The sequence below is a fragment of the Sardina pilchardus genome, chromosome 12 (assembly GCF_963854185.1).
Source record: "Sardina pilchardus chromosome 12, fSarPil1.1, whole genome shotgun sequence".
Taxonomy (NCBI): domain Eukaryota; kingdom Metazoa; phylum Chordata; class Actinopteri; order Clupeiformes; family Clupeidae; genus Sardina; species Sardina pilchardus.
The window spans coordinates 34,355,503-34,368,002 of NC_085005.1; the positions used below are offsets into that span (position 1 = coordinate 34,355,503).

A 12,500-nucleotide genomic window follows, 5' to 3' on the forward strand; every position below is an offset into this window, starting at 1 on the left:
CCCCTGACTTGCCCCAGATACCCCAGATACCCCTGACCTGCCCCTGATACCCCAGATACCCCTGACCTGCCCCAGATACCCCTGATACCCCTGACCTGCCCCAGATACCCCTGACCTGCCCCAGATACCCCTAATACCCCTGACCTGCCCCAGATACCCCTGATACCCCTGACCTGCCCCAGATACCCCAGATACCCCTGACCTGCCCCAGATACCCCTGACCTGCCCCAGATACCCCTAATACCCCTGACCTGCCCCAGATACCCCTGATACCCCTGACCTGCCCCAGATACCCCTAATACCCCTGACCTGCCCCAGATACCCCTGATACCCCTGACCTGCCCCAGATACCCCAGATACCCCTGATACCCCTGACCTGCCCCAGATACCCCTGATACCCCTGACCTGCCCCAGATACCCCTGATACCCCTGACCTGCCCCTGATACCCCTGACCTGCCCCTGATACCCCTGACCTGCCCCAGATACCCCTGACCTGCCCCTGATACCCCTGACCTGCCCCAGATACCCCTGACCTGCCCCTGATACCCCTGACCTGCCCCAGATACCCCTGACCTGCCCCTAATACCCCTGACCTGCCCCTAATACCCCTGACCTGCCCCAGATACCCCTGACCTGCCCCAGATACCCCTGACCTGCCCCAGATACCCCTGACCTGTCCCAGATACCCCTAATACCCCTGATACCCCTGATACCCCTGACCTGCCCCAGATACCCCTAATACCCCTGACCTGCCCCAGATACCCCTGATACCCCTGACCTGCCCCAGATACCCCTGATACCCCTGACCTGCCCCAGATACCCCTAATACCCCTGACCTGCCCCAGATACCCCTGACCTGCCCCTGATACCCCTGACCTGCCCCTGATACCCCTGATACCCCTGACCTGCCCCTGATACCCCTAATACCCCTGACCTGCCCCAGATACCCCTGACCTGCCCCAGATACCCCTGACCTGCCCCAGATACCCCTGACCTGCCCCTAATACCCCTGATACCCCTGACCTGTGTGACACTGACCTGGATGTGTATTTGTTTGTCCTGTAGAATGCGTTGGAGCTCAACAAGACTGGCTTTAAGACCATGCAGCCGCTGGCTGAGTTGCTCCGCCCCCCCGCGCGTGTGGCTCCGCCCCTCCAGCAGCAGACTCTCACTGTGAACGCTGAGTTCCGACAGACACGACACCTTCTGTTCGATCTCCAGCAGCATGTTCTAAAGGGAACATAGAGAGGAACATCAGACTCGACACCTTCTGCTCGATCTCCAGCAGTATGTTCTAAAGGGAACATAAGGTGATGTACTGGTTGACCAACTGGAGGTGGTGTTAAGGTGGTGTGCTGGTTGACCAGCTAAAGGTGGTGTTGAGGTGGTGTTAAGGTGGTGTTGAGGTGGTGTTAAGGTGGTGTTGAGGTAGTGTGCTGGTTGACAAGCTAAAGGTGGTGTTGAGGTGGTGTTGAGGTGGTGTTAAGGTGGTGTTGAGGTAGTGTGCTGGTTGACCAGCTAAAGGTGGTGTTGAGGTGGTGTTAAGGTGGTGTTATGGTGGTGTTGAGGTGGTGTTGAGGTGGTGTGCTGGTTGACCAGCTAAAGGTGGTGTTGAGGTGGTGTTAAGGTGGTGTTATGGTGGTGTTGAGGTGGTGTTGAGGTGGTGTGCTGAGGTGGTGTGCTGTATCTTGGTGTAGCTTGGCAGGCTGGTCACACCAGCATGACCACCAAAATGGCCAAACCAGCCAACATAAGCTGGTGTCTAGCTGTTTTTACAGCAGGGTTGATATGAAACCTCCTACTCAATATGTGAGACATTCTGCTTCCAGTTACATCCTCTACGGATTTTACCCAGAATAACAATAGGCTACCATTTAGCTAGCAGCATCAGACTAACATTAGCAGCACCAGGCGAACATTAACAACACCAGGCGAACATTAACAACACCAGGCTAACATTGGCAGCCCTGGGCTAACATTAGCATCACCAGGCTAACATTGGCAGCCCTGGGCTAACATTAGCATCACCAGGCTAACATTAACAACACCAGCCTAACATTAGCAGCATCAGGATGACATTAGCAGCATCAGGATGAGTTCCCCTTAATCCCCTGTCCCCCCAAAACATGCCCCCCCCCTCCAATGGTGCCAGAAGGATCAGACATGATCAGACAGAGTGTGTGTGTGTGTGTGTGCGTGTGTGTGTGTGTGTGTGGCCAATTGGGATGTAATCTGATTGTAGAAATCCCATCTGCTACTGAGACCTCTGACTGTCGTCCTTACCTAACCCAAGAGATATCACATCACACTCTAACAGCCACACACACAAACGCAAACACACACACACACACAAACACACACATTCTTAAATTAAGACATCTCACCCTGAAAACAAGTAAATGTGTCTGCCAGTGGGTCTTCTAACCCTAACCCTTACCCTAGTAAATTTGTCTAGATAAGACTCCTTAAAATAAGACTCCTTAAATTAAGTCAAAATGATCTTTTGCGAGAGTGCTAGGTGAGTCTTTTCATACCAAATAGAACTTTTCATCCTAAAATAAGGTTAATAAAATTATACCAAATAGAACTTTTCATCCTAAAATGAGGTTAATAAAATGATACCAAATAGAACTGTTCATCTTAAATAAGGCTAATACCACTTGGTAATAGAACTGTTCATCTTAAATAAGGCTAATACCTATAATATAATAATAAGGTAAGATTGATCAAATTTCCTGACTTCCCATGTCTGGAATAGACTTTCCAAAATTCCATGATATTCCAGAAATTCCATGGCCCATGGGAACCCAGAGAGTCTTTATTATGATGTCAGAACTCCTCGTGGACACGTGAGGCGCGTTCAAGTTCAACTCCAACTGACCTCTTGCAGCAGCGAGATCTGCCGGTGACAGCAGGGGAGGGGATATAAAGTTGTGCACTCTCTACTTCCCGTAGTCTAGACGTGACCACGTGACAAAACATGAGGCACGGGCCCTTGTGGATATGAAGAGGCATCTAAACGCCAGCACATAACACCAGCCAATTATATTTGACGTCATGAAGGCAGGGTCTAGGCTCCGCAGTACCTGGAGAGATACTGCGCTGCTGCACAGCAGCTGCCTTGCCACGCCTTGCTCCCGCGATAAGTTGAGGCCATGTGATATATCGACTGCAGAGTCGTAAACACGCCCATCTAGACCATCGTGGACAGATTTTTAACCACGTGCATCTTGTGCTGCTCAGCGCTGCTCGATGCTGCCCCACCACCAACTCGCCTATTCATTTCTGCTGTCCCCTTTTGATGACATCACTCTCACTTGACTGTTTCGTCACCAGAACTTCTAGTGGACACTATGGGTGCCTCTCATTTGGTCTTTTATCCTCCCTTCCTTCCTCGATCCTCATCCTCACTGATGTAGATAAAGAATGATGGGGCGGCAACAATGGGATAGTCTATCCAGTCTTAGTTATAGATCAGTGGGAACGCCTCTCGAGGATCGAGGAGAGATGTTGAGAGGCACCCATTCATTTCTGCTGTCCCCTTTTGATGACATCACTCACCTGACAGTCGATCAGCTGCTCCTCCATGTCCATGTCTTGTGGGCGTGGCTGCAGGGCGGAGCTTAGCGTGGCCCGGGTGCTGAGCAGCCAATGGTCGAGCTCCTCCGCCTCGCTATGGCAACGCTGCAAAGCTTGTTCCTGACGCTGCTCCTCCAGCTGCTCACTCAGACGCTCCTGAGACACACACACACACACACACACACACACACACACACACACACACACACACACACACACACATCACACACACATCACACACACACACACACACACACACATCACACACACACACACACACACACACACACACACACACACACACACACACATCACACACACACACACACACACATCACACACATCACACACACACACACACACACACACACATCACACACACATCACACACACACACACACACACATCACACACACACACACACACACACACACATCACACACACACACACACACACACACACACACACACACACACACACACACATCACACACACATCACACACACACACACACACACACACACACACACACACACACACACACACACACACACACACACACACACACACACACACACACACACACACACACACACACACACACACACACACATCACACACACACACACACACATCACACACACACACACACACACACATCACACATACACACACACACACACACATCACACACACATCACACACATCACACACACACACACAGAGGAGCAGTGTAAGACCAGTGTGTGTGTGAGTGTGTACCAGTAGCTGGCGTTTGCCAGACGCCTTCATGCGCATGGTGGCCATGTGTATGTGTGTGTGTGTGTGTGTGTGTGTGTGTGTGGGTGTGTGTGTGTGTGAGTGTGTACCTCTAGTAGCTGCCGTTTGCCAGACGCCTTCATGCGGATGGTGGTCATGCGCGTGTGTGTGTGTGTGTGTGTGTGTGTGTGTGTGTGTGTGTGTGTGTGTGTACCTCTAGTAGCTGCCGTTTGCCAGACGCCTTCATGCGGATGGTGGCCATGCGTTCGGCCAGCACGGTCAGGGTGGACTGGAGCGCCTGCTGTTGACCTCCGACCTCAGGGTCCATCTCCGCGGGGGGGGTGTGTGTGTCGTGTGTGTCGTGTGTGTGCAGCTCCTCAGAGAAACACTCCTGCAGCTCCCCCAACTCATCCTGCAGCATCAGCATCTCATCCAGCAGAGCCTAGACACACACACACACGCACGCACGCACGCACGCACGCACGCACACACACACACACACACACACACACACACACACACACACACACACACACACACACACACACACACACACACACACACACACACACACACACACACACACACACACACACACACACACACAGACCCACACACACACACACACACACACACATGCGCGCGCACGCGCACGCGCACACACACACACACACACACAGACACACACACACACACACACACACACACACAGAAACACACACACACACACACACACACACGCACACACGCACGCACGCACGCACGCACGCACGCACGCACGCACAGAAACACACACACACACACACACAGAAACACAAGGAAACCATTTACATCAGTCAGTCCGAGTCACACAGAAACACTGGGTGTGTGTGTGTTTGTGTGCTGATAAGTGGGTCTGTGTGTGTGTGTGTTTGTGTTTTGCTCCCTGTCCTCACAGCTGCAACTTGTGCAAACTTGTGGTTTTTAGCGGCATGTTCATCAGGTCCAGGAGCTGCTGAGCCTCCATGTCAACAATGAATGAAAATGAGCTTACAGTACTCTCAATTCGACCGAGAATGCTACACACATTGTTTTCTAAAGATACAGGCAATGAGCAGCCAACCACCTTCAATGAATAGCTTTTAATGTATCTGTCAATAACTAGGCTGCTCAAGACTCTGCTATAGTAGACTAACTAGGCTGCTCAAGACTCTGCTATAGTAGACTAACTAGGCTGCTCAAGACTCATATAGTAGACTAACTAGGCTGCTCAAGACTCTGCTGTAGTAGACTAACTAGGCTACTCAAGACTCTGCTATAGTAGACTATACTCTGCTATAGTAGACTAACTAGGCTACTCACTCTGCTATAGTAGACTAACTAGGCTGCTCAAGACTCTGCTATAGTAGACTAACTAGGCTACTCAAGACTCTGCTATAGTAGACTAACTAGGCTACTCAAGACTCTGCTATAGTAGACTAACTAGGCTACTCAAGACTCTGCTATAGTAGACTAACTAGGCTACTCAAGACTCTGCTATAGTAGACTAACTAGGCTACTCAAGACTCTGCTATAGTAGACTAACTAGGCTACTCAAGACTCTGCTATAGTAGACTAACTAGGCTACTCACTCTGCTATAGTAGACTAACTAGGCTACTCAAGACTCTGCTATAGTAGACTAACTAGGCTACTCAAGACTCTGCTATAGTAGACTAACTAGGCTACTCAAGACTCTGCTATAGTAGACTAACTACGCTACTCAAGACTCTGCTATAGTAGACTACACTTTTCCTTACATTCATCCCTCTTCATCCTCCTCTCCCTATTCATCCTCCTCTCCCTCATCCTCATCCTCCTCTCTCTCATCCTCCTCCTCTCCCTCTTCATCCTCAATAACTAGGCTACTCAAGACTCTGCTATAGTAGACTAACTAGGCTACTCAAGACTCTGCTATAGTAGACTAACTAGGCAACTCAAGACTCTGCTATAGTAGACTAACTAGGCTACTCAAGACTCCGCTATAGTAGACTAACTAGGCTGCTCAAGACTCTGCTATAGTAGACTAACTAGGCTACACAAGACTCTGCTGTAGTAGACTAACTAGGCTACTCAAGACTCTGCTATAGTAGACTATACTCTGCTATAGTAGACTAACTAGGCTACTCACTCTGCTATAGTAGACTAACTAGGCTACTCGAGACTCTGCTATAGTAGACTAACTAGGCTACTCGAGACTCTGCTATAGTAGACTAACTAGGCTACTCAAGACTCTGCTATAGTAGACTAACTAGGCTACTCAAGACTCATATAGTAGACTACACTTTTCGGCAAAATTAGGGCTGGATTCGGGATTCGGGACAACTCCTTGTATTTCTTGACTGATTTTTTGGGGACGTCTAGTCACCCTATACTCTGCAGCGTTAGGCACCTCGACGAGGAGATTGCTGATCAGTGGATAATTTGTGGCACAGTTGAAATATGGTATGGAACCACGAATCGAAAGAAAAAGAAAGTAAACCGTTTCCAGACTATGAATTATTTCTTAATTAGGTATCATATAAAGAGGCAAATTAGGGGGCAGTGATGTGAGCACTTATTCAATGTGTGTGTGCGTCTGCGCAAGTAAACTAAACCACTGGAGATAACGTGGATAGAAGCAACAAACAACGTTATTGAAAACATATATCGGATCATCTATCGGATTCTTGCTGTCCAGCAAAACGGTCTTACGTCGTAGCAAATAATCTGATGACACCACTTTTAAAACATTTATTTTGCTCTCGTTGGTGTGAACCTGTGTGTGTGTGTGTGTGTGTGTGTGTGTGTGTGTGTGTGTACCTGGTGAGAGGCCATCTGGCTCTCTGGGGTCCTGTGCTGGTCCAGGCTCTCGCTCAGCTGGGCCTCCAGCGCCTCCATCTTGGTGGAGACGGACTGCAGAGCCTCCTGATAGTGCTGCTGGCGCTCTAGAGCCTCATACAGACACGTCTGCTTCTCACTGATCTAGAGAGGGAGAGAGAGAGAGAGAGAGAGAGAGAGAGGGATGAGTCTCACTGATCTAGAGAGAGAGAGAGAGAGAGAGAGAGAGAGAGGGATGAGTCTGCTGCTGCCGCTCTAGAGCCTCATACAGACACGTCTGCTTCTCACCGATCTAGAGAGGGAGAGAGAGAGAGAGAGAGAGAGAGAGAGAGGGATGAGTCTCCTGATAATGCTGCTGCCGCTCTAGAGCCTCATACAGACACGTCTGCTTCTCACCGATCTAGAGAGAGAGAGAGAGAGAGAGAGAGAGAGGGATGAGCCTGCTTCTCACTGATCTAGAGAGAGAGAGAGAGAGAGAGAGAGAGAGAGAGAGAGAGAGAGGGATGATAATGCTGCTGCCGCTCTAGAGCCTCGTACAGACACGTCTGCTTCTCACTGATCTAGAGAGAGAGAGAGAGAGGGGGATGAGTCTGCTTCTCACTGATCTAGAGAGAGAGAGAGAGAGAGAGAGAGAGAGAGGGATGATAATGCTGCTGCCGCTCTAGAGCCTCGTACAGACACGTCTGCTTCTCACTGATCTAGAGAGAGAGAGAGAGAGGGGGATGAGTCTGCTTCTCACTGATCTAGAGAGAGAGAGAGAGAGAGAGAGAGAGAGAGGGATGAGTCTGCTTCTCACTGATCTAGAGAGAGAGAGAGAGAGAGAGAGAGGGATGAGTCTGCTTCTCACTGATCTAGAGAGAGAGAGAGAGAGAGAGAGAGAGAGAGGGGGATGAGTCTGCTTCTCCTGATAGTGCTGCTGCTGCTCTAGAGCCTCATACAGACACGTCTGCTTCTCACTGATCTAGAGAGAGAGAGAGAGAGAGAGAGGGAGAGAGAGAGAGAGAGAGAGAGAGAGAGAGAGAGGGATGAGCCTCCTGATAATGCTGCTGCCGCTCTAGAGCCTCATACAGACACGTCTGCTTCTCACCGATCTAGAGAGAGAGAGAGAGAGAGAGAGAGAGAGAGAGAGGGATGAGTCTGCTTCTCACTGATCTAGAGAGAGAGAGAGAGAGAGAGAGAGAGAGAGAGAGATGAGTCTGCTTCTCACTGATCTAGAGAGAGAGAGAGAGAGAGAGAGAGAGAGAGGGATGAGTCTGCTTCTCACTGATCTAGAGAGAGAGAGAGAGAGAGAGGGGGATGAGTCTGCTTCTCACTGATCTAGAGAGAGAGAGAGAGAGAGAGAGAGGGATGAGTCTGCTTCTCACTGATCTAGAGAGAGAGAGAGAGAAGGATGAGTCTGCTTCTCACTGATCTAGAGAGAGAGAGAGAGAGAGAGGGGGATGAGTCTGCTTCTCACTGATCTAGAGAGACAGAGAGAGAGAGAGAGAGAGGGATGAGTCTGCTTCTCACTGATCTAGAGAGAGAGAGAGAGAGGGGGATGAGTCTGTTTCTCACTGATCTAGAGAGAGAGAGAGAGAGAGAGGGATGAGTCTGCTTCTCAGAGCTCTAGTGAGCAGGTTACTGGGGACAGACGACCTGCTATGGGGACAGACGACCTGCTATGGGGGTAAACACAGAGCTTTAGTGAGCAGGTTACTGGGGACAGACGACCTGCTATGGGGACAGACGACCTGCTATGGGGGTAAACACAGAGCTTTAGTGAGCAGGTTACTGGGGACAGACGACCTGCTATGGGGGTAAACACAGAGCTTTAGTGAGCAGGTTACTGGGGACAGACGACCTGCTATGGGGACAGACGACCTGCTATGGGGGTAAACACAGAGCTTTAGTGAGCAGGTTACTGGGGACAGACGACCTGCTATGGGGACAGACGACCTGCTATGGGGGTAAACACAGAGCTTTAGTGAGCAGGTTACTGGGGACAGACGACCTGCTATGGGGACAGACGGCCTGCTATGAGACGGCCTGCTATGGGGGTAAACACAGAGCTTTAGTGAGCAGGTTACTGGGGACAGACGACCTGCTATGGGGGCAGACGACCTGCTATGGGGGTAAACACAGAGCTTTAGTGAGCAGGTTACTGGGGACAGACGACCTGCTATGGGGGCAGACGACCTGCTATGGGGGTAAACACAGAGCTTTAGTGAGCAGGTTACTGGGGACAGACGACCTGCTATGGGGACAGACGGCCTGCTATGAGACGGCCTGCTATGGGGGTAAACACAGAGCTTTAGTGAGCAGGTTACTGGGGACAGACGACCTGCTATGGGGACAGACGACCTGCTATGGGGGTAAACACAGAGCTTTAGTGAGCAGGTTACTGGGGACAGACGACCTGCTATGGGGGTAAACACAGAGCTCTAGTGAGCAGGTTACTGGGGACAGACGACCTGCTATGGGGACAGACGACCTGCTATGGGGGTAAACACAGAGCTTTAGTGAGCAGGTTACTGGGGACAGACGACCTGCTATGGGGGTAAACACAGAGCTTTAGTGAGCAGGTTACTGGGGACAGACGGCACGGCCTGCTATGGGGACAGACGGCCTACTATGGGGGTAAACACAGAGCTTTAGTGAGCAGGTTGAAGGAGCTCGCCCCCAAAATGCATGGGCTGCATGGCCTTATCCACCAGAGTGTCTGCAGGTGTGTGTGTGTGTGTGTGTGTGTGTACATGGGCTGCATGGCCTTATCCACCAGAGTGTCTGCAGGTGTGTGTGTGTGTGTGTGTGTGTGTGTACATGGGCTGCATGGCCTTATCCACCAGAGTGTCTGCAGGTGTGTGTGTGTGTGTGTGTGTGTGTACATGGGCTGCATGGCCTTATCCACCAGAGTGTCTGCAGGTGTGTGTGTGTGTGTGTGTGTGTGTACATGGGCTGCATGGCCTTATCCACCAGAGTGTCTGCAGGTGTGTGTGTGTGTGTGTGTGTGTGTGTACATGGGCTGCATGGCCTTATCCACCAGAGTGTCTGCAGGTGTGTGTGTGTGTGTGTGTGTGTGTGTACATGGGCTGCATGGCCTTATCCACCAGAGTGTCTGCAGGTGTGTGTGTGTGTGTGTGTGTGTGTACATGGGCTGCATGGCCTTATCCACCAGAGTGTCTGCAGGTGTGTGTGTGTGTGTGTGTGTGTGTACATGGGCTGCATGGCCTTATCCACCAGAGTGTCTGCAGGTGTGTGTGTGTGTGTGTGTGTGTGTACATGGGCTGCATGGCCTTATCCACCAGAGTGTCTGCAGGTGTGTGTGTGTGTGTGTGTGTGTGTACATGGGCTGCATGGCCTTATCCACCAGAGTGTCTGCAGGTGTGTGTGTGTGTGTGTGTGTGTGTACATGGGCTGCATGGCCTTATCCACCAGAGTGTCTGCAGGTGTGTGTGTGTGTGTGTGTGTGTGTACATGGGCTGCATGGCCTTATCCACCAGAGTGTCTGCAGGTGTGTGTGTGTGTGTGTGTGTGTGTACATGGGCTGCATGGCCTTATCCACCAGAGTGTCTGCAGGTGTGTGTGTGTGTGTGTGTGTGTGTGTGTGTGTACATGGGCTGCATGGCCTTATCCACCAGAGCGTCCTTTGTGCAAAGCTCAGTGGTGTGTGTGTGTGTGTGTGTGTGTGTGTGTGTGTGTATTGTGTGTGTGTGAATAATGTGTGTGTGTGAATAATGTGTGTGTGTGTGAATAATGTGTGTGTGTGTGTGTGCTTACCACGTTCTTGAGTGTTTCCCAGGAGCTCAGTGGTGAGTGTGGTGTGTGTGTGTGTGTGTGTGTGTGTGTGTGTGAATAATGTGTGTGTGTATTGTGTGTGTGTGAATAATGTGTGTGTGTGTGTGTGTGTGTGTATTGTGTGTGTGTGAATAATGTGTGTGTGTGTGTGTGTGTGTGAATAATGTGTGTGTGTGTGAATAATGTGTGTGTGTGTGTGTGTGTTGTGTGTGTGTGAATAATGTGTGTGTGTGTGTGTGTGCTTACCACGTTCTTGAGTGTTTCCCAGGAGCGCTGCAGATCGTCCAGAGGGGCGGAGTTGGTCTCCATGGAGACGGGGTCAAACATATCTTGCACAGAAGCTCCGCTGATGGAGGTCTTCCCTGGACCCTACACACACACACACACACACACACACACACACACACACACACACACACACAGACTCAGTGGAGTAGACAGGAGTATTTATGTAGCTGAGGAGGGAACTTGGATTTTGAGTGGTTTGTCCTGTGCTCCAGGTGAGGGCGATCTGCAGGTGTGTGTGTGTGTGTGTGTGTGTGTGTACCTGTGCTCCAGGTGAGGGCGATCTGCAGGTGTGTGTGTGTGTGTGTGTGTGTGTGTGTGTGTGAGTGTGTGTGTACCTGTGCTCCAGGTGAGGGGGATCTGCAGGTGTGTGTGTGTGTGTGTGTGTGTGTACCTGTGCTCCAGGTGAGGGGGATCTGCAGGTGTGTGTGTGTGTGTGTGTGTGTGTGTGTGTGTGTGTACCTGTGCTCCAGGTGAGGGGGATCTGCAGGTGGGGGGGGAGGAGACCTCACTGTTGGTTCCTTCCTCACCAGACTCCTCTGTGACTGGAGACAGCAGTGTGTGACATCGACCTGCAGTCATCTACACACACACACACACACACACACACACACACAGAGAGACATGAAACAAATTGAAAAAACTACAGCGCCGATTATTACAGAATAAGTAGAGAGAGCAACGGACTGGTGGAAACTAGCACAGATGATAGAGAGAGAGAGAGAGAGAGAGTTAATTGATTATTAATTATGTATTAGTTATTAATTGTTTTTATAATTAATAGTAATGTCTAATTGTTTGATGTAATTACTGCTTTGGCAACATTGTAACACTTACAGTCATGCCAATAAAGCTCTATGAATTGAAAAAATTTAATTGAATAGAATTGAGAGAGAGAAAGAATGAGAGAGAAAGGGAGAGAGACTGAGATTGATTTTATTGTTTATAATATGCTTTGACAACACAAGTGCTCTTGTCATGTCAATAAAGCTTTTTTGAATTTGAATTTGAATTTGAGAAAGAGAGAGAGAAAGGGAGAGAGAGAGAGAGAGAGAGGAAGAAAAAGAGTGAGAGAGAGGGAGAGAGAGGAAGAGAAGGAGAGAGAGGGAGAGAGAGAAAGAGAAGGAGAGAGAGGGAGAGAGAGAGGGAGAGAGAGGAAGAGAAGGAGAGAGAGAGGGAGAGAGAGAAAGAGAGAGAGAGAAAGGGAGAGAGAGAGAGAGGAGGAGAGAGAGGAAGAAAAAGAGTGAGAGAGAGGGAGAGAGAGG

The 12,500-nt window shown here is 50.2% G+C and overlaps 1 protein-coding gene across 1 annotated transcript in view; it reads right to left on the minus strand.

Moving 5' to 3' along the window:
* Nucleotides 1-12,500, minus strand: part of syne1a (spectrin repeat containing, nuclear envelope 1a) — a 188,354-nt gene that overhangs the window by 97,998 nt on the left and 77,856 nt on the right. The window contains exons 38-43 of the mRNA XM_062550345.1: nt 11,698-11,817; nt 11,197-11,319; nt 7,159-7,320; nt 4,555-4,782; nt 3,563-3,736; nt 1,040-1,231 (exon numbers count right to left, since the gene is read on the minus strand). Of these exons, the coding sequence (XP_062406329.1) occupies nt 1,040-1,231; nt 3,563-3,736; nt 4,555-4,782; nt 7,159-7,320; nt 11,197-11,319; nt 11,698-11,817 (999 nt within the window). The remainder of the gene's footprint in view (nt 1-1,039; nt 1,232-3,562; nt 3,737-4,554; nt 4,783-7,158; nt 7,321-11,196; nt 11,320-11,697; nt 11,818-12,500) is intronic.